A 27,723-nucleotide genomic window follows, 5' to 3' on the forward strand; every position below is an offset into this window, starting at 1 on the left:
AGATAAAAACTACTACCACTGCCCATTACAGAATTAATCTCATTTCCTCAGGGCAATCCAATACAAAATCCTCCTTCCTTGAAGAGCAATCATCTAACACAAAATCCAACTAAGAAGTTCTTTTGAGTGTAGTTACTGATACACCTCACAGTGTTTCATGCTTTGGGTCATTACAGCTTACAGCTGTTATCATTTCTATCCCTGACTACAGATTTGAGCTCGGTGCTCTTTGGGAGAAAAAAAAAAAAGACATAATTTCTTGGTTTTATGAATGACTGAGAACCTAGTCTCATGACCAAAATGAGTATAAAAGAATAAAAAATAAAATTTGCCCGAGGGGAAAAAAATACCTGACTTTGTACCCACAATGAAGTTGAGTCACAATGTATAATAAATGCAGAAAACGACAAAGTTTGATCTGAAAATCCTTAAATCAATGAGATGTTTTAATAAAATGTCAAAGGAAAACTACAGAAGTATCCATTAGGGGAAAAATGCACGTACTTTTTTTTTTTAATATTTTTATTTATTTCCAGGAGAGAGAGAGACAGTGTGAGCAGGGGAGGGTCAGAGAGAGAGGGAGTCACAGACTGAAACAGGCTCCAGGCTCCGAGCTGGCAGTCAGCACAGAGCCCGACGCGGGGCTCGAACCCACGAACCGCGAGATCATGACCCAAGTGAAAGTCGGACGCTTAACCAACTAAGCCACCCAGGCGCCCCTAAAATGCACGTACTTTTAATCGCATAGAATCCAGCTTAACTGAAAACATCCTGGAGAGTTACACGCGGAGTAACAAGAAACACCTTGTGAATCTGCCTGTTATAAGGTGCCAGTTTTCAGAGGGAAGATATGGGTCACAGTCGTTGCTGCACAATGTAGTAGAAGAATAAAATAAACTCCCACATAATTCTTCACTCGTGGTAGTAACAGAACAGTATTAATACACAAATTTGTGTTTACTACACAAATTCGACCTTGTATGAATAGGATCTAGGGAAGAGGGGAGTAGCATAGCACTTCAGAGAATGCGCAACCCATGACAGTAGAAATCTGTTTCCAGGTGGACACATGACGGCTCACAGGAAATCTTGACTGTGCTGGCTCTTCAAAGTCAAGACAGTGGGGACAACTGTAGAAGCCTGCTGCTGAGGGCAGATGGAAGTCTAGCAGCTGGTGGTGGACTGAGAATATTGATGGGCATCACAAAGAAGGAAAACAGGCTGGAAACGAGTGTCCGGAAAGCCCAATGCTGCTGTCTCCTACACAGATGGCTCCAAAACCTGACTGACTCCTACTTCCCTTCTGCATTCCAAGTTTCATGGTTGCTAGGCTTTGGTGAATTCTAACATGAAACCTAAAGGCCATAGATCCTAGAAAATACAATGTCTTCAGGAGGCCAGCAGGGGGAGCTCAAACACTCTTATCACTAAATGTCCATTGCAAACCCAACAGGAAGAGACACAACTTCCAATTACCTAGTACCTCAACTACTACTTTACTATCCTAGGAGGAAGAGTTTCTACTCCCCTGGCAACAGCCCAGCCAATGAGATTCACAACTCAGCCAATAAAAGGCCACTATACTTCAACCTCCCAGCTTACTCCAATTGTGGTTTGTTTACAAGGGCACTTCATGTTCTCCCATTTCCTCTGTACTTTGTTCTCCAGACTTAACCTAATGGCTTTGCCATAGCTTACTTCTTTCGAATTCTCTATTCTCAAATAAATCCTTTTTTTTTCTTTTTGCTGGTAAAATAACTGGCAGTTTTATATTTAAGGTTAATGTTATTTGGTGTCAGAAGTTGGATCCTGAGACAACTTCAGCAATTTTGAGGCTGGTGAGCCAATGTGCCAGTACCCATGGAAACAAGAGCTCACTGCTTTCTTGCTGTTCCTGGAGCCTGAAGCTATATTTTCTCCTCGATTTCAAGCCCCAGGCTTTGTCCATTCTGCAAGTTCCACTCATGTTTGGAATTGGACCGTCACTATGAAGACTGCGTTAGCCTTTGGTCTGACTCATTTTCAGAACTGGACTGTCCCTATTGAAACAGTGTGGCCTCGGGTCTAATTCCTTTTGAACTGGACATTCTAGATTCAACTCCCTAGAGGCCAAAGGAAACCACCTTGCTGATACTGCAAAAAACAAAACAACCAACCAAAAAAACCACACACACACACACACACACACACCCACACAAACTGCCACTCTAGGAAAGCAATACTCAAAATGTCATCATGTTCCAAAGGGATGGTCTCCCAAATGATAATCAGAAAAATTAAAGAGACACTCAACATTAGCCCAGGAAATAAAATAAATTCAGAAATCTAATAATTGTTGGTCTGATTAGAAGAACTCTGGTTTGGGCCAAAAAACCACCCAGTCCTACCAGGAATTCTAAAATCCCCACTACTTACCGCGGCACGTGCGTTAAACGATTGGTCTACTGACAAAATGGTAGCACTCATGGACAAATACGGGTGGGAAAATGTTAATAAGGCTATGAAACTTGCCCACCTCGCTTATTCATATGTTAATGTATAATCCAGGGAAACCAGTTTGCACAAATTGATTTACTAGAACTTTCCCGTAACACAGGTATAAAGTGTTAGGCACGGTGTGTATACATTCTTGCTCGTCAGAAACTCTCCCCTAGAGACAGGCCAACGCTTTCACTGTCACTAAAATTCTGTTAGAGAAGATTAACCCTACCCGAGGAGCGCCTCTTGATCTTCACAGCAATCAGGGAACCAATTTTAACAGTCAGGGGCTTCCACAAGTCTGTGCTGTCTTGTTTTACAACTGCCATGATGTTTACCATCCTCAACCCAAGGGTTAGTCGAACACACTAATGACACTATTAGGCTCAATAGGCAAGTCTGTAGACACCTTCCACAGACCTTGGCTGATAACACTCCCATTAGTCCTGCTACATGTCAGATCCCCCCTCTTTGGAACTCACGGACTCTCACCCTTTGAATCAGTCACAGGACCTCCAATGCACTCGGCCCCTGCCTCCTCTGGCCCACAGCTAATAAAAAGAGAGATACCTCCATAGTGTAAAGGCCTAATTGCTTTTATTAAAAGTAACCATGGCTTGGTTGTACAATCTTTTTACAGTGCACTTCTGAGCGATAATGACCTTAAGCGTTACACTCTGCAACATGGAGATTCCATCTGTTGAAGATGGTAACTCCAGACTCTTCAACCTCACTGGAGAGGCCCTTTTCAGGAATGCAGACCAACCCTTGGGTTGCCCAACTTCAGGAACAGATTCTTGGTTTCACATTCCACATGTCAAGAAAGCACCAAACCCTGCCTGGACTTGCACACTATACAGTGAATGAAGGTAGAGATTTTCCAGAATTGAAGGGGCCAACATTTGACCAGACAGCTTTCCTGAGAGATCCAGACTGAGCCCATATACCTTTTCCTCATTGGTGCTTCTTCTCCCCCTTTTGTGGAAAGAGAATGCCCTTGTCTCCATTTCCCAAAGCTTTGCCAAAGAGGGAGATCTCTTCTTTTGATTATGGCCTTTCAAAAACAGCCTGATCAGGGGCACCTGGGTGGCTCAGTTGGTTAAGCGTCCGACTTCGGCTCAGGTCATGATCTCACGGTCTGTGGGTTCGAGCCCTGCATTGGGCTCTGTGCTGACAGCTCAGAGCCTGGAGCCTGCTTCTAATTCTATGTCTCCCTCTCTCTCTGACCCTCCCCTGCTCACGCTGTCTCTATCTCTCTCTCAGAAATAAATGAAACATTTAAAATCAAAAAAGAATTAAAAAAGAAAACAGCCTGATTATAACCTTGTGAGACATTAATTTTTTAGTTGCTTTTTGTGAAGGGTTAGAAGGTTCAAAATTCAGGGGTGCCTGGGCGGCTCAGTCAGTTGAGCGTCTGGCTTCAGCTCAGGTCATGGTCTCACTGTTCCCTACTTCAAGTCCCACGTCTGGGATGCTGGGGTCACCATAGAGCCCGCTTCGGATCCTGTCTCCCTCCCTCTCTGCCCCTCCCCTGCTTGTGTGCTCTCTCTCAAAATTAAACATTAAAAGAATTTAGAAAAAAAGACTCAAAATGTACAAGTCTTTCTCTCATCTGAAATGTTAACAGGCTCTGGATCCTCCTCCAAATTCACCATCTCTGAACTAGCGACCTTACAGAATATAATACATTTGCTCACAAACACTTCTTGTGAGATAACAATACTCTGCTCTTCTACAAGAAATTCATCAGCTATCGCTTCATATTTATATCTGTACTGTTCATATCTTCCCAAATGTTGGTGTGGTCGATCACATCCACGTGTTTTTGCAATATTTACTATTCTACATCCACAGCTGCTTCAAGTGGAGACTTCCAAAAGGGATGCATGACCCGAGATCTGCATTCAGAGTGCACCTTCCTCCTCGAAGTTGGACCAAATGTCAGTATTGGCTACTTTCATATCTAGGGTCTTGGTTCAGAACCATCATACAATTTAGGGGGCGCCTGGGTGGCTTAGTCGGTTAAGCGTCCGACTTTCGCTTGGGTCATGATCTCACAGTTTGTGAGTTACAGCCCACTATCAGCACAGAGCTTGCTTAGGATTGTCTCTCTCTCCCTCTCTCTTTGGCCCTCACCTGCTCTCAGGTAAAATATATAAAGCTTAAAGGGGGGGGGGTGGCACCTGGGTGGCTCAGAGCCTGGAGCCTGGTTCAGATTCTGTCTCCCTCTCTCTCTCTGACCCTCCCAGGCTCACACTTTGTCTCTCTCTCTCAAAAATAAACATTTAAATAAATTAAAAAAAAAAAAAAGACCGAGCCAGTGTACCTTTTCCACAAAATATGTAAATCACACCATCAGGCTACATGCCTTAAACTTACGCAGTAATGTCAATTCTTCTCAATAAAACGGGAAAGAAAAGAAAAACACTGAGGAAGACAATATAACATTAATAACGTTTCTTTCATGTTGTGGATTTGGGGGAGTATTATACACTAATTAATTTGCACCCGGTTTACCCATATTACTTACAAAAATTGGATTTCCTTCCAGTGCAATATTCATCGAACTTTGAAAATATTTGTTAAAAATCAAAGATTTCCATTTGTAAGGTATCTATCCATTATATATTCTCGTGTGGTTTCATAAGAAGGTGGGGCAAATGACTTTTCCTAGAGTCTACACTCAATACCATCCCTTCCAGTGTGAGGTCTTCCGTGGCTTCTCGCTGAAACGCACTGACGGCTTTCCCACATCCCTTACGTTTATATGGTTTCTCCCCATGTGCGTTCATCCTCGAAAGGCTGTGTGATAAACAAAGGCTTCCACGACTTCCCTTACCTTCAGAGTTTCTCTCTAGTAAGAGTCCCATGGATACCAAGAAAATAGTGAGGAAAGATTTACCCTATTGTCTGAGGGCACGGGGTTTCTCTCCAGTGTGAGTTATCTCGTATACTCAGAAAGAGCTGGAAGTGAATTATTTCCCACATTCCTTACATTCATACGGCTACGCTCCATTATGAGTTCTTTCATGGTTTCGTAAAGAACTGGAGCGAGTAAAGGCTTTACTACAACGTTTACACTGAAAGGGTTTCTCCCCAGTGTGAGTCCGCTCGTGTGTTCGCAAAGAACTAGGACAATCGAAGGCCTTCCCACATTCCTGACATTTACAGGGTCCGTCTCCAGTGTGCTTGATCATGTGCCTTTGAACGTTGGAGAGAGTAATGAAGGCCTTCCCACACTGCTTACATTCATACGGTTTCTCTCCACTGTGAGTCCTTTCGTGTTTTTGCATAGAACTGAGGTAAGTGAAGGCTTTCCCACACTGCTTACATTCATACGGTTTCTCTCCACTGTGAGTCCTTTCGTGTTTCTGCATAGAACTGAGGTAAGTGAAGGCTTTCCCACACTGCTTACATTCATAGGGCTTCTCCCCGGTGTGACTCCTTTCGTGTTTCTGGAGGGAACAGGGAAAACTGAAGGCTTTGCCACATTCCTTACATTCGTGAGGTTTTTTCCGACTGTGACCTCTTTCGTGGTTTTGAAGGGACATGGAAGAACCGAAGGCTTTGCCGCACTCCTTACACCCAAATGGCTTCTCTCCACGATGTATCTTCTCATGACATCGGAAGTAATTGGGACAGTCGAAGACTTTGCCGCACTCCTTACACTTGTACGGCCCGCCGCCGGCGGCCTTCGGCGCGGGTCTCTGAAACATCGCGAGAGGACTCGCGGCGGTCTCGCACTCGTTACACTCGCACGGCCCCTCTCCGGCGTGGCTTCTCTCGTGCTTTCGGAAATACTTCGGGCAGCTGAAGGCCTTCCCACAGATTTTGCATTCGTACGACTTCTCCCCGCTGTGCCTCCTTTCGTGGTTCCGGAAGTATACGGGGCAGCTGTAGCTTTTACCACAGGTCTTACACTCGTAGGGCTTCTCGCCCCGGTGTCGCTTTTCATGGCTGCGGAAGGATCTGGGGCAGCTGAAGCCTCTGCCGCACTGCTTGCACTCGTACGGCTTCTCCCCGCTGTGGGTCTTCTCGTGCTTGCGAAAGTAATTGGGGCAGCTGAAGGCCTTGCCGCACTTCTTGCACTCGTACGGCTTCTCGCCCGTGTGCGTGCGCTCGTGTATCCGGATGTAACCGGCGTAACTGAAGGCCTTGCCGCACTGCTTACACTCGTACGGCTTCTCCCCGGTGTGAGTCCGCTCGTGAACGCGGCAGTAGCTGAGGCAGCTGAGCGCCTTGCCGCAGTGCCGGCACCTGTACGGCTGCTCGCCGGTGTGCGTCCGCTCGTGCTTCTGGAAGTTGTGGCGGTACCGGAAGGCTTCCCCGCACTGTGTGCACGCGTAGGGTTTCTCCCCGGTGTGGATCCTCTCGTGCTTCCGAATGGACTGGCAGTGCTTGAAGGCTTTCCCGCAGTGCCGGCACGTGTAAGGGGTCTCGCCCGTGTGGGTCCGGACGTGCACGCGGATGGACTGGCGGTGCTTGAAGGCCTTGCCGCACTCCTTACACTTGTAAGGCTTCTCTTCGTACTCCTGGTACTCGTACAGTTTGTGGCCCGTGTGAGACAGCATGTGCCTACTGAAGGACGAGTGGTGCCTGAACATCTGTCCACAGAAGCTGCATTTACGGAGTTTTATTCCAGGAGAAGTTCTCTCTATCTGCTTAGGGTTCGGCTCCCGCCCGAAGGTTTCTCCGCACCGACTTCCGCACCGACTCCCTTCTGTACCTTTACGGGGACTCTCTACCACACGCCTGCTGGAAACAGAAGTGGGTTATTAACGGTTTATTAATAATTTCAGATTTACCACATTATTGCCATGAGATCGACTGGGTGCCATGTGCAAAACAACGTGTGTGTGTGTGTGTGTTCGTTCGGTGCGGGTGGCCTGTAAGGGACTGCGTGCTAGGCAGCCTGTAAGAGGGGTCGATCACAGCTCTTATCAAAAGTGATGGACATAGGGGCGCCTGGGTGGCTCAGTCGGTTAAGCGTCCGACTACGGCCCACGACACGATTTCACGGTTTACGACTTCGAGCCCCGCGTGGGGCTCTGTGCTGACAGCTCAGAGCCTGGAGCCTGCTTCGGGTTCTGTCTCCCTCTCCCCCACTCATATTCTGTCTCTTTCTATCAAATATAAACATTAAAAATTAAAAAAAAAAAGTAGTGATGGGCATAAACGGGGTTTCCGAAGACCTTTTCTGCGTGTATTGTTTTTCACATGTTGAACGTCTAGGTCACATTAGAGAAGAGATTTTTGATGAAAATATCCTAAAAACGAATAAACTTGAAGACTGGTCTGATTTATTTGCTTGTTTTTTTTAATTTCATGACAAAGATTCTCTCGTAGGACACTGTTCTTAAATTTTTATTTATTCTTTTAAGTAGACTTTAAAAAGGGGGGAGCCACCTAGGTGGCTCAGTCAGTTGAGCGTCTGACTTCGGCTCAGGTCATGGTCTCCCGGTTTGGGAGTTTGAGCCTGGTATCATGCTCTTGTGCTGACAGCTCAGAGCCTGGAGCCTCCTTCGGATTCTGTGTCTTTCTCTCTGCCCCTCCCCGACTCACTGTCTCTGTCTCTCTCTCTTAAAAATAAACATTAAAAAAATTTTTTTTAATTAGAAAAAAAAGAGTTGCATGCTCTAACAGAGTAGGCCAGGCACTCCCAGGGACACAGCTCTGATGTGAGTGGGACTCACCTTAGATCTGTCTCATGTTCATACAGACTTTTACTGTTACGATCTTCCCATTTGTCTCCTACAATGCAGACCAGGAAAAACCATCAATTACAAAAGAATATTAAAGCTGCTTTAGTTTCTACGTGCCTGATGAACTGTGACCATGGCTGCTTCATTTACCAATATATTTGCTTTCCACACTTCACCTCCTAAAACAGCACTGATGAGCAACACTGGTCTCTGATTAAGTAAATAAGAATACTGATTAAGTTAATAACAGTATTGTCATCCCTACCTATTGAGGCCAGGTTCCGGAAGGTCTCTTGCATCACATCTCTGTAGAGTTTCTTCTGGGATGGATTCAGAAGCGCCCACTCCTCCAGGGTGAAGTCCACAGTCACATCCTCAAAGGCCACTGAGTCCTAAAACATCCCACACACGTGTATAGGAGGGTGGGTAAGACGGGCCGCGCTGGCGATCTATGCTCAGTTCCTAAGAAATCACATGCGACTTTGACTTCTCAACATTTATTCTAGGACTCGGTTCTCAGGCTCCTCCTCTCTGGCCACACTCCCTTCCTCGTGGACTTAACAGCATCACGAACACAAGGAATTTACTGCTATATTTTTACTGTGACCACTTCCGGTCTCCACTGCTCTCGACCGTCAGGGAACAGAACGCCTTGGAGAAGCGCTACAGAAACGGACGAAGTATTTCCATCTTAAGGCCATCAATTCCTTGTGAGAAAAACTTTCACCTCCTTCTTAAATACCCACCACATCACGCGCCACTCCATGACGCGTGGGGTCATACGTGCACGATGCTTTATGAACAAAAACAGGAAAAAGAAAAATGGAAGCTTTTTCTCCTATTCCCATCCCCAAACACGAGAAGCCAGGAGAATCCACTGTTACAAGATCCAGGTGGCCCTAACATCCTCACGTCCTCAGGCCACTGCAGTCATATCCAGCTAGACGAGCAGCCATATTCTCACCGAAGAGGAACAAGTATCATGTGTGTAATATTTATCACGGAATCAGTTTTGCGTTCCATGCTCTGTCCCATTTCATGGACCAGGACAATATTCGGAATATACAACGCAGGCCTAAGGAAAAGTACGTGACAAATCCATGTACTCAGGAGTCTCAGGGTTGCCTCCCACCGATTTTAAGGACACAAAGGCACACAGGCGATGAGACACCAGAAGAGATTTTCCAGCAGAATCCAAACACTAACCAGGGCCTGTGACCTCGAGGACCATGTTAAGGGCTGGAGTTTGCAAGGGACTTCCCTGAATTCCCCATCAGTACGGATGCTGTGTGTGCACATGGTGTGAAACAGAGTTCAACAGGGCTTTCCTCCAAATATCCCACCAAATCCCTTTTTTCTTTTTTTTTTTAATGTTTTATTTATTTCAGAGAGAGAGAGAGAGAGGTAGCGTGAGCGGGGAGGGTCAGAGAGAGAAGGAGACGCGGAATCTGAAGCAGGCTCCAGGCTCTGAGCCAGGCTGTCAGCACAGAGCCCGACGCTGGGGGCTCGAACCCTCGAACTGTGAGATCATGACCTGAGCCGAAGTCGGACACTTAACCGACTGAGCCACCCAGGTACCCCTAATCCCCTTTTTCTGACTTCTGCTATAACTGATGCCCAAACAGCCACTCGAGAGGCTTTCCTCCCAAACTTCTCTCATGTCTGAGGTCCTCTGTTGGGCAGGCAGGACGACCGTCTATCCCAAACACAGGAAACCCTCGGCGGATTAATTCCCCTAAATGCTGGTCTGTGAAAGAGATCAGTAATTCAATGATGTCCTTGTCTAGGGAACAGCGAGAAGTTCCCACCCAGCAATTCTAACGCTAGAATGGACGTGTTCAGTAGAGGGACAGTAAATGACCTGGTCAGTCCTCGTTACTCTTTCCACAATGGAAATGTAGAGCATGTTCACAAAAAGTCCTACTATCTAGTGTGCAGAGAAGCAGGAACATTAGCAAGCTTGAGACTGCTTAGAAAACCTTAGAAATCCTGGATGACAAACTTCATCCTTCGCTGGTATCCCAGGAGCTGGGATTTTGGGGAGGGACCCCACCAACCTCACAGAGAAGAGTACCCCAGTGTCCCTAAAGCACTTTAGGGTCCGTGACACTCCTATCTTCCTCTTGAGAGACTGTAATTTGGTCACAGGTGTGGCAAGCAGAGCTGATGTGATGAACCCCCCAAAAAACCACTCTGGACACGGAGCCTCTGCAAGGCTTCCAGGTAGACAGAAATTCACATGTGTACTCACGACTTGTTGCATGATGAACTGTATGTGATTATACCCTAAGAGATAACATTTGAAAGCCAACTCCTAATTTACTCACACCAATTTCAGTACCAGAGAAGACTAAAGTGCATTTAATCTGATCCTGATAAAAATTGAAAAATTACTGCTTAAGATCTAAGGAGAAGGAAATAAATAAAAGTGCTGGGAGCCATACCGGCCCCGCTGGATGACAAGTCACAGCGAGGAGATGGCAGCGTTTGCACAGCTCCTGCCAAGAGAAGAGAAAACTGGTATCTCCTTCTGCTACTACTGGCTCATGTTGGAAATGAGCCTGCGAGTATTGACCAGGCCTCGCAATATTCCAAATCGGACCGATATTCCCCACACAGATTCCTCATAAGGAAAAGCATATTCCTGCCTTTTCAAAGAGATTTTAAATTTTTTTTTTTTTTAATATTTTATTTTTATTTCTAGGAGGGAGAGAGAGAGAGAGAGACAGACAGCGTGAGCAGGGGAGGGTCAGAGAGAGAGGGAGTCACAGACTGAAACAGGCTCCAGGCTCTGAGCTGGCAGTCAGCACAGAGCCCGACGCGGGGCTCAAACCCACGAACCGCGAGATCATGACCTAAGCGAAAGTCGGACGCTTAACCGACTAAGCCACCCAGGCGCCCCTTTTCAAAGAGATTTTAGATGAAAGCACTGTGGATGATTGTCAAAAGGCTCTTCCTATGGGCCTTGCAGACCCAAGACTTAGATAATAAAGGGGGTTAAGAACACAAGAGTTACAACTGAGCCTGGCCCTGAGACAAAGAGTCTAATTTAGAGTTAAGGAACAGATAAGGACATGGGGCGTCTGGGTGGCTCAGTCGGTTGACTGTCCGATTTCAGCTCAGGTCATGATCTCGCAGTTCGTGGGTTCGAGCCCCGCGTCGGGCTCTGTGCTGACAGCTAGCTCAGAGCCTGGAGCCTGCTTCAGATGCTGTGTCTCCCTCTCTCTCTGACCCTCCCCTGCTCATGTCTGTCTCTCTCTCTCTCTCTCAGAAATAAATAAAAACATTAAAAAAAAAAAAAGGAACAGATAAGGGCAGAGCTTAAGTTAATACTTATCCCTTTTCTAACCGATGATGTATGGCAGTCCCTTCCCTAAGGCCTACTTTCCACAAACACCCTCCCTTACACTGGCGGCTGGGATGAGGATAGATAAGAGTAGCTAAAACATAACCCAAAAAGAAAGGCCGACACATTTAGGGCCTCCATGGTGTTTACACATTCAGCATCAAGTCAAAAAAGTTTCCACAAACGACTTATTAACCAGCTCAAAAACTTCCCTCCTTTTGTGAGGCAGACAGAATGCCTCCCGGCCTATCTATATACAACTTAACCTATGTCCTAATCTCAGCGTTATTAACTTAGAACAAATATGTACGTCATCCTGTTTTTCACTAAGAACATCCTGTTATTCCCTTAGTTGTAAGATTTACTCAACCTCACTATGATTGGGGTAGTTCTGCAAGAATACTTTCAAAAAACCTGTTTCTGTACACTTTCCAAAGCATCTTATCACAAAGAGTTTTCCATTGTAAACATTCCTTTTTCTGATGCCATGTTATCGCTGGACCTTTAAATAAAGACACCAAAACTCACAGGACAGAGATGCCTGCCTGGTGATCAGAAAGATTCTCGGGGCTCTCACTCTCTCTCGCCGGCACCGTCCATCCTTCAGGGACCCCTGGACTGGCTGGAGCGGGCCTCCAGTGTAAAAGGGTGCCAACTGGATTTTTTTTAATGTTTATTTATTTTTGAGAGAGAGAGAGAGAGGGAGGGAGACTGGTGTGAGCAGGGGAGGGGTAGAGAGAGAAAGAGACAAAGAATCAGAAGCAGGCTCCAGGCTCTGAACTGTCAACATAGAGCCTGACGCAGGGCTTGAACTCATGAAGCACTGAGATCATGACCTGAGCCGAAGTTGGTTGCTTAACCTACTGAGCCACCCAGGTGCCCCATGGGTGCCAACTGTTCTTTTTTTTTTTTTTAATTTTTTTAATATAGTTTATTTATTTTTGAGAGAGAGAGAGAGACAGAGCACGAGCGGGGGAGGGGCAGAGAGAGAGGGAAGCACAGAATCTGAAACAGGCTCCAGGCTCTGAGCTGTCAGCACAGAGCCCGACATGGAGCTGGAACTCAAAGACTGCAAGACCATAACCTGAGCCAAAGTCGGACGCTTAACCGACTGAGCCACCCAGGCGCCCCAAGTGCCAACTGTTCTTAACAGGAATTCAGTGTCACCCAGATGTCACCTCTCCCAAATGATAGCTTTATAAAATTCCACAATCCCCCCCACCCACCAAAACAGACCCTTTAGTAGTCAACAGGTACTCCTTCAAGCTCAACAGAAAGAAACAAATGTCGGGGGAGCCTGGAAGGCTCAGTCAGCTAAGCATCCAGCCTCCTGGTTTTGGCTCTTATCATGATTTCACAGCTCATGAGTTCAAGCCCCGTATCAGGCTCTATGCTGACAGCGTGGAGCCTGCTTGGAATTCTCTCTCTCTCTCCCCCTCTCTCTCTCCTTCCCCACTCACTTTCTCTTTCAAATAAATAAACTAAAGCAAACAAAACAAAACAAAAAAAACAAACATCAAAAAATGGACAGTCTTTCTAAAGATCAAATCGGTGGCCTACCTAACACAACACACATCAAGGACGTGTAAGCTACACTATTCTAGACAAGCCAGTACTAGCAGAGAGAGAAGCAAACAGACAAGGGCAGGAAGTGCCTTCAATAGGCTGGGATTTAATATGAAAAGGCAGTCAATGACACAGCAGTCATCGCAGCCAAGTGGCAAATAGCAAGAACACGCTGTTTATGCCTACATGGGCAGGCATAAATTATTACTATAAAAGGTCAGTTTGCAGAGTTAAAATGAACAGACGCCTATTCAAAAGGGAAGAAGGCAAACGCATCTAACAGAATATGAAATATCCCATATTAAAAATGTCCATCACCTTGGTAACGAGGTAAGAGGTAAATAACATGCCCAGTGGACCCCATTTCACAGGGACTGGAACAAAAATTCGTGACAAGAAAAAAAAAAACCTCATCGTTTTAATGATAATCCCAGGTGTGGAAGATCATTAGGAATCATGAACGGCTATTTAACAAATTCTGCAAGAATGGAGGAGGGTCCAGTGCTACGGCCCACTGCTATTTCCTGTAAATTTGACCTGATCACTACAGCCCAGCAATTTTTCAACACCGTCCACAGAACTTTCTGTGCACCTGCCCTAGGAGACTCCTCCAAGGAGGGCATGCACGAATATCGAAAGATCTGGAGGAATTCTCAATAGAACAATAAGGCAAAGAGGAGTGCAAAACATGCGACAGCTTGCCCATTCTATGACTGTTATGATCAACTGCAGACTGATGGAGATTAGGGGCAGACAGTCTACACTGACAACACACAAGCCTAGAGGATCTGAAAATGTTTCTTACTTCCTAATGGAAATGTCCTGGGGGGCGGGGGCAGGGCAGGCCTCTCAAGCCGGTGGGAAATGCCCTTGAGAGAGCAAAGAAAGGAGCCTGGCCTGGGTTTTTTATTGAGGCTTGGGGTGGGCTAGGGTAGGAGTTGCGGGACAGGGGCAGGCCCTTCTGTGGATTGAATCACTTGCCAAACCAAAGGAGCACCCAGGTTGTCTTGTCTCCCTGTACAGATGTGGGCCACAAGGCGGGGGGGGGGGGGGGGCGGTGAGGGGGCTGGAGGAGAAATGAGGGCTTAAACCTATTAGCCTTCAGGGTCTCCTGGGTGGCTCCATCGGTTAAGCATCTGACTCTTGATTTCAGCTCAGGTCATGATCTCACGGTTCAGGGCTTCAAGCTCCCCACTGGGCTCTACGCTGACAGAGCGAAGCCTGCTTGGGACTCTCTCTTCCTCCCTGGCTTGCTCTCTCTCTCAAAACTAAACTAAAGAATAAAGCTATCAGCATTCAAATAACAAAAAAAGGAGGAGTCAGAGACTCTGGTCTCTGGTCAGGCATGTAAAGAGCTCAGGGCTGGCTTCTGGTCCCCAGAAGACAAAACCAAGCAACTTGAAATCCACAACTCTTTAATCACGGAACTGAGGTGCCAGAGTAAAGCACTGTCTCCAAGGTTACAGAGATAAAAAGTAGCCACTTAAAAATATGTCCAGGGGGGGCGCCTGGGTGGCTTCGTCGGTTAAGCGTCCGACTTTCGCTTAGGTCATGATCTCGCGGTTCGGGGGTTCGAGCCCCGCGTCGGGCTCTGTGCTGACTGCCAGCTCAGAGCCTGGAGCCTGTTTCAGTCTGTGACTCCCTCTCTCTCTGACCCTCCCCTGCTCACGCTGTCTCTCTCTCTCTCCAAGAAATAAATAAAACATTAAAAAAATATATGTCCAGGGGCACCTGGGTGGCTCAGTCAGTTAACCGTCTGACTCCATCTCAGCTGACATCTTGATCTCAAGGCCGTGAGTTCAAGCCCCAAGAGGGCGTAGAGCCTACTTAAAAAAAAAAAAAAAAAAAAAACAACTCTAGTCTAGTCCATGCTTTTTTTTTTTAATATTTTTATTTATTTCTAGGAGAGAGAGAGAGAAACAGCATGAGCAGGCGAGGGTCAGAGAGAGAGGGAGACACAGACTCTGAAATAGGCTCCAGGCTCTGAGCTGGCAGTCAGCACAGAGCCCGACGCGGGGCTCGAACCCACGAACCGCGAGATCATGACCTAAGCGAAAGTCGGACGCTTAACCGACTAAGCCACCCAGGCGCCCCTATGCTTCTTACTAAGACCTATCGTCAAGATAATCTATTTCACAAGAGTCTAAGTGACTGGGATTTTTCCCAAGTCCTATCTGACCTGGGAGGAGGGAAATAGCCAACTTAAGTCCCTTCTAGCCTTACCTTCTCCAGAAGGTAGAGCGCTTCTGAAGATGATGAGGTTTTTTTCCCCCTCATGACACCAAATATGTGATGTCTGTCCCAACGCCACTTCTCCAATTCTATGTCCTGTGTCTAACGGTTCGATTCATTTCCAACGCTAACACTCAGAGTCCACATCAGACTCCACAGGTAGAGTTCAGTCCCACACACCACCCCAATTTCAGACGCCGGCCACATACACAGAGCCCCGGCTGCCAACACTTCTGCTTGACCACCTACACATTCGAAGCTCCTCCGTGTGCCATCATGTGTGGGAACTCATCGAAACAATAGAAGAACTCATCAAAACCCTTTTACTTAATTATACTGGTTTACTATAAAGGATACAACTCGGGGCGCCTGGGTGGCTTAGTCGGTTAAGCGTCCGACTTTCGCTTAGGTCATGATCTCGCGGTTCTTGGGTTCGAGCCCCGCGTCAGGCCCTGTGCTGACTGCCAGCTCAGAGCCTGGAGCCTGTTTCAGTCTGTGACTCCCTCTTTCTCTGACCCTCCCCTGCTCACGCTGTCTCTCTCTCTCTCCTAGAAATAAATAAAACATTTTTAAAAAAATGGGAAATAGAGGTGAACATATACATCAAGGAAAGGTAAAGAGGCGCACAAAAGCAATTTACAAATTCTGCGTCATTGGGAAATTGCAAATAAAAGAGTTATCACCAGCCTTTGGGTGTAAACCCTGACAATTGTTTTTTGGGTTTGTTTGTTTGTTGTAATGCAAGTGCCTGAATTAAGCTCTGATTGCTGAGGCATTCACTTCAAAGATGGCCGTTTCAAATAAACCCACTGCCAGCCAGCAGGAAGAATGAGGCCACCACCCCTCACTGAGCCATCCCTTTTTTTCAACATCTTTTTTTTTTTTTCTAGGAGAGAGAGAGAGAGAGAGAGAGAGAGAGAGAGCTTGAGCAAGGGAGGGTCAGAGAAAGAGGGAGTCACAGACTGAAACAGGCTCCAGGCTCTGAGCTGGCAGTCAGCACAGAGCCCGACGCGGGGCTCGAACCCATGAACCGCGAGATCATGACCTAAGCGAAAGTCGGACGCTTAACCGACTAAGCCACCCAGGAGCCCCTTTTTTTCAACATCTTGAGGGATTTCAATAACCAACTATTTGGGCCACTTGTTTTCTCTCCTCCTACACTTTAAATGCCCGTGCTTGTGTTTTAAATTCACCAAACAGGCGCCTGAGTGGCTCAGTCAGTTGAGCTCACGATGTCGTAAGTTCGAGCCCAGTGTCAGGCTCTGGGCTGACAGTGTGGAGCCTACTTGGGATTCTGTCTCCCTCTTTCTGCCCCTCTCCCGCTCTGCTTCACTCAAAATAAATAAATTTTAAAAACATTTTTAAATTTAAATTCACCAACAAATAGAAAGCTCATGAGGGGCACCTGGGTGGCTTAGTCGGTTAAGCGTCCGACTTTCGCTTGGGTCATGATCTCGCGGTTCGTGGGTTCGAGCCCCGCGTCAGGCTCTGTGCTGACTGCCAGCTCAGAGCCTGGAGCCTGTTTCAGAGTCTGTGATTCCCTCTCTCTCTGACCCTTCCCTGCTCATGCTGTCTCTCTCTCTCCTAGAAATAAATAAAACATTAAAAAAAATTAAAAAAAAAAAAGAAAGAAAGCTCATGAAACCCTAGACGCCCATCCACACCCCAAGAAGAGCGGATCCCAAGCGCCACCGAGGGCTCCCCGCCCCCTCCCCTGCTAACGGGACTCTGCTGTGTCATTTCCAGGTCCTCTAATAAATCTTTTTTTTCCCCCAAAGTTTCCTGATGATCATTGCTGAACAGTGTCACCCAATTCTAAGACCCACAAGGGCCAGTCCCCCCATGACCCTGGTGTCAGAAGGCTTGAAACCAGCACAAAACAACCAGCGTAGCTGGCGGGACCCCACGATCACCCTCGCAGTGAATTGAGAGAAATGCCCTTTACCTTCAACTTGCTTACTAACCACCCAACTCAGGTAGCTACTACCCTCCGGAGAGGAGTACTGTTTGTTGGGTGATATGTCACACTATCGGGGTGGGGTTAGGGGTCCGTCACCCTGCCTCATGCTTGTGCTTGACCCTGCGGTGCTGGGTGCGGCGTCCACCCCGAAAGGTCACAGCTGCCCAGAGCAGCATGAAGGAGGTCTTCTGTTCTAATTAATTCTAAAGGCCCTAATTGACCACTAATATGCATAAGGGTCCTCCATGCCTCAAGGCGAGGTGAGCTAAGGAGGGTGAAACTGAATCACCGGGCTACTGTCACACCCCAAGGACAGGCCCTAGGCTAAAGGCAGGAGGAAAGCTCCGGGAGCTGGGCAGCTTGGGGGGGCTCTGCCTGCGACGAGTCAGTGGCTCCTGTCCCGACTCTTAAATTCTAATCCAGAAGAGAGCCTTGCAACCAGAAACGAATGGCCCCACCAGAGGAAAAAGTGTAACAAAGGCCTATGGCCTCTGTGTTGCTATTTTACTCCCTGCTGTCATTCTTCACCCCTGACCCCTGATGGGATACAGGTCGGGCTGTGGCACACATCCCTTGAGAGCATCCAAGATCCTGCTCCTTGATAAATGCAAAAGCCCAAGGACATTTCCTGGACGTTACTCAATACCACTCATACCAGCAGGTGAGACGCTGGTCCCCTGCTCCGACAGTTAGCCTAAGGGGTTTTCTCAAAGGACCCGTGCATATCACACCAGTAGAGGCAGACCTCAAGGCAGAAGTCTATTGGGATTCCGTGGAAAGGAAAACTGCTATGAGGAGGGCTCACTGAGCCTTCATCCAAACGTGTCTGGTAACAAGGGCACCTGGATGGTTCAGTCGGTTGAGCGAACGACTTCGGCTCAGGTCATGAACTCATGGCTAATGAGTTCAAGCCCTGCATCGGGCTCTGTGCTGACAGCTCAGAGCCTAGAGCCTGCTTCCGATTCTGTGTTTCCCTCTCCCTCTCTCTCTGCCCTCCCCCTACCACCTCCTCTCTCTCTCTCAAAAATAAATAAACGTTAAAAAAAAAATAAAAAGTGTCTGATAACAACACACAAGATTAAAGTAACAGGAGAAAATCAACAAGTAGAAACTGAGATCAAAAACTTGTACCTGGGGCGCCTGGGTGGTTCAGTCGGTTATGCGTCTGACTCTGGCTCAGGTCATGATCTCACAGTTTGTGGGTTTGAGCCCTACACTGGGCTCTGTGCTGACAGCTCGGAGCCTGGAGCCTGCTTCAGATTCTGTGTCTCCCTCTCTTTCTGCCCCTCCCCCACTCAGATTCATTCTCGTTCCCTCTCTCTCTCTTTCAAAAATAATTTTTAAAAACTTTTTTAATTAAAAAAAAAAAAACATACAGAAACCGTACCTTACCTAAAAATCAAAACTTTCTTGCAGATTTTATGCAGCAGGAAGGAGACAGGGGAATCGATTGGCTAATTGTGGGATTTAATGGTTTGGAACAGGCTCTGAATTGTTACAGCTGCCAAAATACATCAACCGGCTGGTGTCTCTAAGACCCTATAATCCAGTAACTTAAAGATCCATCCAGGTCTCTATGCTTGTTTCCACCAAGATGCCACAGAGCCTAAGCTCCCTCAGCTTTCCCCTGAGCAGAGCAGAACCAAGAAACACATCCCCGGCCACCAGTGGAAGCATTACCAAGGTCTCTCATGAGGACGAAGAGGGAAATGGGAAGGCAGAGGCTCCCAGAGCTACGACTTATACCAGGGACCTTCTCCAGACCTGGGGATTTGCCGCTTGGCTCCTTGTCCATCATGACACCACAGTGATTAGAGCTAAGGCTCCCGGTTGAATGGAAAACATGAAGTCCATCTCCTGCAATGCAAAACTGGGATGGTCCAATGGGTTTCCTAATTCCTCGACCCAAACTCTTCTTCGTTTCCTACCCTGAAGAGGCCCCATTTGACCCACGCCCAGAGGAGTAGTCCTTGCAGAGTGCTCCCCCTAATCATAGGTGGCACTACTCCATTTTGATGGGAACTGTCAAAACCATCCAAAAGGCAAGAAACTCCAAGGTGAAAGCTTGTGTTTTCTTTCTCTGTCCCTTGAAGATGTAAATCTTCCCAGGCCTTTGAAATGTACACACCCCAGGAGGTAACTAAAACTGCCCACAAGAGCTAGCAGACAGAAGGAACAAAGATTACGCTGATTAGGCTTTTATGGGGTATGGTAAATGACATGGGAAGCACCTTCTAATCCGTGATGATAAACTTTCTTAGGTCATAAATTATGGGTGAACGTTATTAAAAGCAGCGTTCTAGAAATTGCATGAAGTTCCCAAAAATCTGCTATGTCCTGGTATAATGTTATCACCTGCAATTCTAGTTATCATCTTGGAATGTTACGTGCCACAGAAAAACAAATTGTCTTGGCAACTGCATTACGATGAGAAATCATCAGATCTTTTTTTTTTTTAAATATTTTTATTTATTTCTAGGAGAGAGAGAGAGACAGCGTGAGTAGGGGCGGGTAAGAGAGAGGGGGAGACACAGACGCTGAAACAGGCTCCAGGCTCTGTGCTGGCAGTCAGCACAGAGCCCGACGCGGGGCTCGAACCCACGAACCGCGAGATCATGACCTAAGCGGAAGTCAGACGCTTACCTCACTAAGCCACCCAGGCGCCCCTCATCAGATCTTTTAACCATGGACATTTTTAAGTCTTTTGTCACTTAATACACAGGTGTTTTACTGTAATGCTTTTGCAACGTGTTTCACCCTCAGAGATATTCGTGGAAAGGGCTCTGACAAGCACTCTCGAATACAGGTTTCTGGTAACTTTCAGATCATTCCGCTGAATTGGGTAAGAACTTACAGTTCTCTAAGGAAAAACTGCGTCCATAAAAACTGCTCACCAAAGATCAAGAGCCAGGATTAATGACACAGGACTGAGTGAACTGATAAGGATAATTTTTATGACTTTTTGTTTAAAATATTGGAACCCTTGAATCTTTTGTTCCCCAGATCAAAGAAAACGCTTTCTCTTATGCGAGCTATGACTTACAGCAATTTGGGAAAGTATACCTTCGTGAACAAAGGTGAAACTATCCCTTTTTCTCCCTACCTGATCCCTCCAGAATTCAGGAACTTTTAGTGAGTATGCGTAGTCGCGTAACAATATAGGTATTTACGTAAAATCGAGAAGAATCTAGTCTCCTTGCAAAAGGACACAATTGAAAACATTAGTTGTTTTACCAAGGCTTTGAAATGTCATGTTTAACAGCACAGACGTACATAGATTCAAATATGACCAGACAGCTTTTTAAGGACCTAAGGCTGACTTTATGGAGCCGATAAAACCCCGTGGAAAAATCAAGCCTGGTTCCTACTTCATAGGGCTCCCAGCAGCCATACCAGGTGACTAAGGTCGGTCACTTTCCGGTAGGTGTAGGAACCCCAGGATATTCTGGGGCCCTTCAGAACAGAGGAATTAACCCAAATCACTAGGTGTTGCAGGCAAAGTCCGATGGCTAAGTCCTTGGCTTGGCTTCCTAGCCGCAAGAGATTTTTAAAAGCCCAACCTGAGATTCCTTATGAAAAATTCTAACAAAGCAGACTCGTGGTCAATCACTATTCTTACTGCACTTAGGTAAACGATCAGGCCAAATTTATTAAAAGTAGACTTAATTTGCAAACTAATTCGTTTTACTATGGTTATGTTGGATAGAAAATGGGGTGACTATATAGATAAAAATTAAGTCCTTAATACACCTTTATAAATATCTGGGGCGCCTAGGTGTCTCAGTTGGTTAAGCGCCCAACTTCAGCTCAGGTCATGATCTCACAGTTCGTGGGTTCGAGCCCTGCGTCGGGCTCCGTGATGACAGCTCAGAGCCTGGAGTCTGCTTCGGATTCTGTGTCTCCCTCTCTCTCTCTGCCCCTCCCCTGCTTATGCGCACGCGTGCTCTCTCTTAAAAATAAACATTAAATATTAGATTCATTGTCTTTGAGGTTTGTTTTCTACCCATAAACTGAACTGGATGCTAAATTTTTCTTGTTTCCGCCAATATCTGGCTACAACTCTCCAACCTGAGGTTTCCAATTTTTCAACCGTCCTTCTGACTTGGAATCGCTGAGAACTAAGACTGCCCTTTTCCCAAATCCATGCAAACTAAAGTGAGACAATTTGATATAAACTTGAGGGAAACCGTTAAAGCAGCAGACATATACCCAGTCAAGCTCCATGCCTGTTGCTGTGTGGGCCACTCAGCAAGATCACAAGACACTCAAACTGCAAAGTAGGAAAATCTCTCAATTTACCCCTGCCTGCCCTCACTCCATCTAAACATGCTTCAGGGGCGCCTGGGTGGCTCATTGGGTTGGGGGTCCGACTTCGGCTCAGGTCATGATCTCTTGGTTCATGGGTTCGATCCCCGCATCGTGTTCTGTGCTGACAGCTCAGAGCCTGGAGCCTGTTTCAGATTCTGTGTCTCCCTCTCTCTCTGCCCCTCCCTTGCTCTCGCTCTGTCTCTCTCTGCCTCAAAAATTTAAAAAAACTATAAAAAAAATTTAAAAAAAAAATTTTTTTTTTTTAATGTTTTATTTATTTTTAGGAGAGAGAGAGAGACAGCGTGAGCAGGGGAGGGTCAGAGAGACAGGGAGTCACAGGCTGAAACAGGCTCCAGGCTCTGAGCTGGCAATCAGCACAGAGCCCGACGCGGGGCTCGAACCCAAGAACCACGAGATCATGACCTAAGCGAAAGTCAGACGCTTAACCGACTAAGCCACCCAGGCTCCCCAAAAAACTATAAAAAATTTTTTAAAAATAAACATGCTTCAAACTCAGCATCCAGAACCGTCTTCGCTGGCTACATGGAAACTGGGATTATAATCTGCTCCAGTCATTAACCACTGTTTTTCTTTTGTTTCCATAGAAATACTTTTTTTTTTTTAACATTTATTCATTTTTGAGAGACCGAGCATCAGTAGGGTAGGGGCAGAGAGAGAGAGAGAGAAGGAGGGGGTCACAGAATCCGAAGCAGGCTCCAGGCTCTGAGCTGTTAGCAAAGAGCTGAACACAGGACTCGAACTCACGGACGGCGAGATCATGACCTGAGCCAAGTCAGAGGCTTAACTGGCTGAGCCACGCAGGCGCCCCTCCACAGAAAAACCTCTTAATAACCCGATGCAAGTACTTGTACCATTCAGGCTTAACTTTGGGAGCCCACTTGGATCACGGCCTCCTGAAATCAGACCGAAACTCTTAACTGATCCATTCTCAGGACTAAGACTAAGATCAACCTAGCAATTTAGGACGGGTCTAAACCTACTTACACCAGATGGCCCAAGATGTTAAAATATTCCACACTATTACCCAATTCTTTGGACAGATTTTCCCGGCCCCTAAGATCATGGACTTAGGGCACATGCACGCATAAGTGAGGGAGGGGCAAGAGAGAGGAAGAGAGCCCGATGTGGGGCTCAAACCCACGAGAACCCACGAACCGTGAGATCACGACCTAAACCGAAGGAGGATGTTTAACCCATTGAGCCACCCAGGGGCCCCTCACTGACTTAGTTTTACTGTGGGACTCTTCAAATTTGGGACAACGGTTAGGGACTGGACTTTGGACTACTGCCTGCTCAACTATTACAGAATTTGCTACCATAATCCGACCTACTTTCTGGGTTTGGACTTCCTCTACTCCCGGCTTTCAGCAGATCAGCTCACCAGGCAGTTAATGTCCTCACCACTGGACTCTGATTCCTTTGCATCACAAGGGTGGATTGTAGTGTAAACCCTGACAGTTTTTGTTTTTTGCTTTTCTTTTTGGTAATGCAAGGGCTTGACTTAAGCTGTGATTGCTGAGGCATCCACTTCAAAGACAGTATCTAGAATAAACACTTGCCAGCCACGTGACTAGATAAAGAACCAAACCACCTCCTTTGTTTGAGAGATCTTGGTCTGATTGTAACTGACCATCAGGCCACCTGGGTTTTTTTTTTTCCTCTTGTGATTTAAATTTCTGCTCTTAAGTTTTAAATCCACCATCATGAGTGTGAGCCAGTAAATCACAGACCCCCACCCTTACCTCAATAAGAACCCAAGCGTGTCCTCTCTCTACCGAGGACATGTGTGACATACGCAGATGTATGATCCCAGGTGAGCTGTAGAACTTCCAGATCCTCTAGGTTATAAGGTCTTTCCCCCCCCCAAAGTTTCCTGGTAGTTATTGCTGATCATAACAGGAGCCATAAGGGCCAGTCCCGCCTCAGATGGTGCTAAGACCCAGCACAAAACACAGGCGAATCAGGAGCCTGGCAGACTCAGCGGGTAAAGCACTTCACTCTTGATCTTGAGGTTGTGAGTTCCAGCCAAACTAGTGTACCTAAACGAATAAACCAGACGCAGGCAAACGGATAAACAATTACTGGTAAACCCACAGGATGAAACAGTCTTCCGTTACAAAAAGAAATGAGATTCGAAAGCCAAAGCCACATGGAGAAAACGTAAAATCCTACTCCTAAGCGAAAGAAGCCAATCTGACAGCCCTGTAGGACTCCAAGCATATGACATTCTGGAAAAGATAAAAGATGGTAAAAGAGGGGCGCCTGGGTGGCTTAGTCGGTTAAGTGTCCGACTTTCGCTTAGGTCATGATCTCGCGGTTCGTGGGTTCGGGCCCGCGTCGGGCTCTGTGCTGACTGCCAGCTCAGAGCCTGGAGCCTGTTTCAGTCTGTGACTCNTGTGCTGACTGCCAGCTCAGAGCCTGGAGCCTGTTTCAGTCTGTGACTCCCTCTCTCTCTCTCTGACCCTCCCCTTCTCACGCTGTCTCTCTCTCTCCTAGAAATAAATAAAACATTAAAAAAAAAAAAAAAAAAGATGGTAAAAGATCCTTGGCTGCTGGGGAATGAACAGGTGGGGCACATGACATTTAGGACAATGAAAATATTCTATATGACGCAGAAATGATGAAATCGGGTCTATTCATGTTAGCTGAAGACCTGACGTCCGTGTAAGTGTCAACCCTACTGTAAACGATTTCAAAGGTGGCTCATCAAAATAACAAATGCAAATGCACCAGAGTAATAGGAGATAAAAAATATATGATGGGTGGGGGTCCCAGCTGGCTCAGCTGGATAAGTGTGAAACTCTTGATCTCAGGGTTGTGAGTTCGAGCCCTTCACTGGGTGTAGAGATTCCTTAAAAAAAAAAAAAAAATTTAAAAAACCCACCTCTGCTAATGTGTGTGTGTGTGTGTGTGTGTGTGTGAGACACACACACACTTATTTATTTATAAATATACAACAGTGTCCAGACAGAGGGGTTATGTGGGAAGCCTCTACACTTTATAATCAAGCTTTCTGTCACTGTAAACCCTCTTTAAAAAGAAAAGTCTAGGGGCACCTGAGTGTCTCAGTCCGACTCCTGGTTTCTGCTCAGGTCATGATCTCATGATTCGGGAGTTCAAGCCCAGCATCTGGGTCTGCACTGACAGGGCAGAGCCTGCTTAGGATTCTCTCTCCCACTTTCTCTGTGCTCCTCCCCTGCCTGTGCTCTCTCATCTCTCTCTCTCTCTCAAAATAAATAAACATTTAAAAAAATCAAAACAGGGGTGCCTGTGTGGCTCAGTTGGTTAAGCATCCGACTTCAGCTCAGGTCATGATCTCACAGTTCGTGGGTTCGAGCCCCGCGTCGGGCCCTGTGCTGACGGCTAGCTCAGACCCTGGAGTCTGTTTTGGATTCTGTGTCTCCGTCTCTCTCTGACCCTCCCCTGCTCACGCTGTCTCTCTCCCTCTCTCAGAAATAAATAAAACATTAAAAATTTTTTTAAAAATAAATAAAAAATAAAAAAATAAAAACAGAAAGAAAAGTCTACAAGGCAAAAAAAGATGATGAACACAGATGTGTTAATATTCATCCCTGGTGATAGGAACAGAACATCTTTAATTAATCTGAACTTATTTCAATAACCCACGATGGTGCTCCTCCAGGCCTGCAGCCTGAGACGAGAAGCTTCCGCTCAATGCCTTGTTCCACAGCCCAGCTTTACAAATTCTGAGAAGGAGGCCGCCTGAGTGGCGCAGTCCACTGAGCCTGGGATCTTACAGTTCAGGAGTTCGAGCCCCGCATCGGGCTCTGTGCTGACGGCTAGCTCAGAGCCTGGAGCCTGCTTCAGATTCTGTGTCTCCCTCTCTCTCTGACCCTCTCCTGCTCATACTGTCTCTCTCTCTCTCAGAAATAAATAAAACATTTAAAACAACAAACAATCTGCACTTTGACTACACCTGCCCTGTGTCTGCAAAACTCCAAGCTAGGCCTGCAAACAGGCCCAGGGCAATGGAGGCTACACTCCGGAAAGGCCTCAACTGCCTCACCTCCCCACCCCCGCCCTGCCCCACACCTGCTGCCGAGTACCCTCCCAAATTTCCACCAGTCTGTAGCTTAGCTCGGAATAAAGGACATCCCAAGGTGGCTGAGAGCAAACAGGACACCTACAGAACGAGAGACCCCAAGAACAACTGGGTCTTCAAGTACTTGCTTTTGCAGGTTTAAGGGGGTCTTAGCTTAAGATGCTCCAGGCTGGCTCAGTCAGTAGAGTCTGTGACCTCTGGTCTTGGGGTCATAAGTTTGAGCCCCATGCTGGTTAGAGCGTTCACTCACCAAAAAAAAAAAAAAAAAAAAAAAGGGATCTAATAAGGGAGTCTTTGCTTAGAGACCCTGACCTCAGGCTTCTGCCTCCCCCTGGAGGCGGGTTGAACACCACTGATATTTTAAATCCCACAAACCCAGTGTGAAGAGGCCAGGAAAAAATCAAACCCAGTGTTTATGCGGAAACAGAGAGGAAAATTAGAAGGCACTCTGCTATTTCAACAGGAACCCCTACAAGTAATTACTGCATTCCTGGGGGGCGGGGGAGGGAAGGTGTTAATTATTCTTTCCAAGGCAAGTAATTGTATTATAAAATCATATTTGATTCAAGAATCAGAGGCGCCTGGGTGGCTCAGACCGCTAAGCGCCCAACTGTGGCTCAGGTCATGATCTAGCAGTTGGGGAGTTGGAGCCCAGAGTCCAGCTCTGGGCTGACAGCTAGGAGCCTGGAGCCGGCTTTGGATTCGTGGGCCCCTCTCTCTGCCCCTCCCCCACTTGTGCTCAGTCTCTCTCTCTCTCTCAAAAATAAACAAACATTAAAAGAAGGAAAAGAATCATAGTTCTGATTCGCACAGCTAAGCCCTGGATATCCGTTTGAACTCACCCAAAATAAAAGAACAGACCTCCGAATATTACCAGCCTCACGGGGGAGGAAAAAAAAAGGGAAACAAGAATTTTTAAGACGCGCAACTATAGTACTGGACTCTTTCTGAAATCACCTCCTTCTCGCCTCTTCGGAAATACTTCACACTGTGTTTCGAGCTCTACTGATTACACGAATTTTCAGACATTGAAAAACTAAGACTAAAATAAAGTGAATACATCGTTTAAAAGCGACTTGCGCGCAGAGGGGCAGCACTGACCCGGACGTGTGCTCACAGCAGAGGACACTCGGGAAAGTTTCAAAGAGGAACCGCCACCCAAAGGACTTCCCATAGGATGTCTGTGCCCCAGGAAAGATCCTGGGGGCGGGGGGTAGGCACAAGGATTTCACACAAAGTTCCAGGTAATTATTCTCGGCGTTTCTCTCAAAGTCAAATATCCACATAGAAGATAAGCCTTTAAAAGAAAAAAAGCTCTGCAGACACTGGGGCTCAATAACGAGCTAATAAAATGCTGGGTCTGTTTGAAATACACCCACAGGACCAATGGTTGATAATGATGCTGTGAACTGGAAAAGGGAAGCTGGCGTTAGGGAAGGCGGGAAGGAACTAGAAATGTAGGTATTTACTGCTTGCCCAAGGGAGAGCTAGGCTGGGGGGGTGCAACGGGGGCAGAGTCATAAGATTTCAGACCGTGTTTCCCAAACATTGGAACGCTCAGGAGAAAATGAGCCCGCCGTGGGGAACAAGGAGGTACTGGGGACCCCAGAGATCACAGCTCCTCCCACGCACAAACGCGGAGTCATGATTGTCCCCTGACGACCCTCCCCGCGGTCGCCACACAATCGGAGGAGACGCGGCTGCGGGCGCAAAGCTGCCCAGAGTCTCTGGGGCCGAAGTCGCCGTGCACGGGACGGGGCAGCCCGGACGCCAGGGTCCCCGCTGCCGGCCCAGCACCCAAGCCCGAGGGGACCCAAGCGCCGCCAGCCAACTCGGGTCCGCGGACTCCGGAGATGACCGCGGGGGTCCCGCCAACAGCCGGTTCCGGCCGGTTCCAACCGGCCCCTCAGCGCCTGTCTCTGGACCCCAGGAGGCACGCTCACCATTTCTAGGTTTCCCGGGTCCGCCGGCGGCCGTCCTTAGGAAACCGCCCACGGTGTAGCTCACAGCGCGAAATAACGGCGGCTGAGCAACGTGGCACCTTTAA

At 47.0% G+C, this 27,723-nt stretch overlaps 1 protein-coding gene across 1 annotated transcript; it reads right to left on the reverse strand.

Moving 5' to 3' along the window:
• Positions 1 to 4,728: 4,728 nt before the first annotated feature.
• On the reverse strand, positions 4,729 to 27,723 carry LOC120244435 (zinc finger protein 709-like). Its single transcript, XM_039250963.1, has 4 exons — positions 27,620 to 27,723; positions 8,446 to 8,572; positions 8,172 to 8,229; positions 4,729 to 7,230 (listed from the first exon to the last, which is right to left on the reverse strand). The coding sequence occupies exons 1-4, from the start codon at positions 27,620 to 27,622 to the stop codon at positions 5,484 to 5,486; spliced, it is 1,935 nt and encodes a 644-aa protein (XP_039106894.1). The 5' UTR covers positions 27,623 to 27,723; the 3' UTR covers positions 4,729 to 5,483.

This window comes from Hyaena hyaena, unplaced genomic scaffold (genome assembly GCF_003009895.1).
Source record: "Hyaena hyaena isolate Hyena2069 unplaced genomic scaffold, ASM300989v1 scaffold_392, whole genome shotgun sequence".
NCBI classification, from domain to species: Eukaryota; Metazoa; Chordata; class Mammalia; order Carnivora; family Hyaenidae; genus Hyaena; species Hyaena hyaena.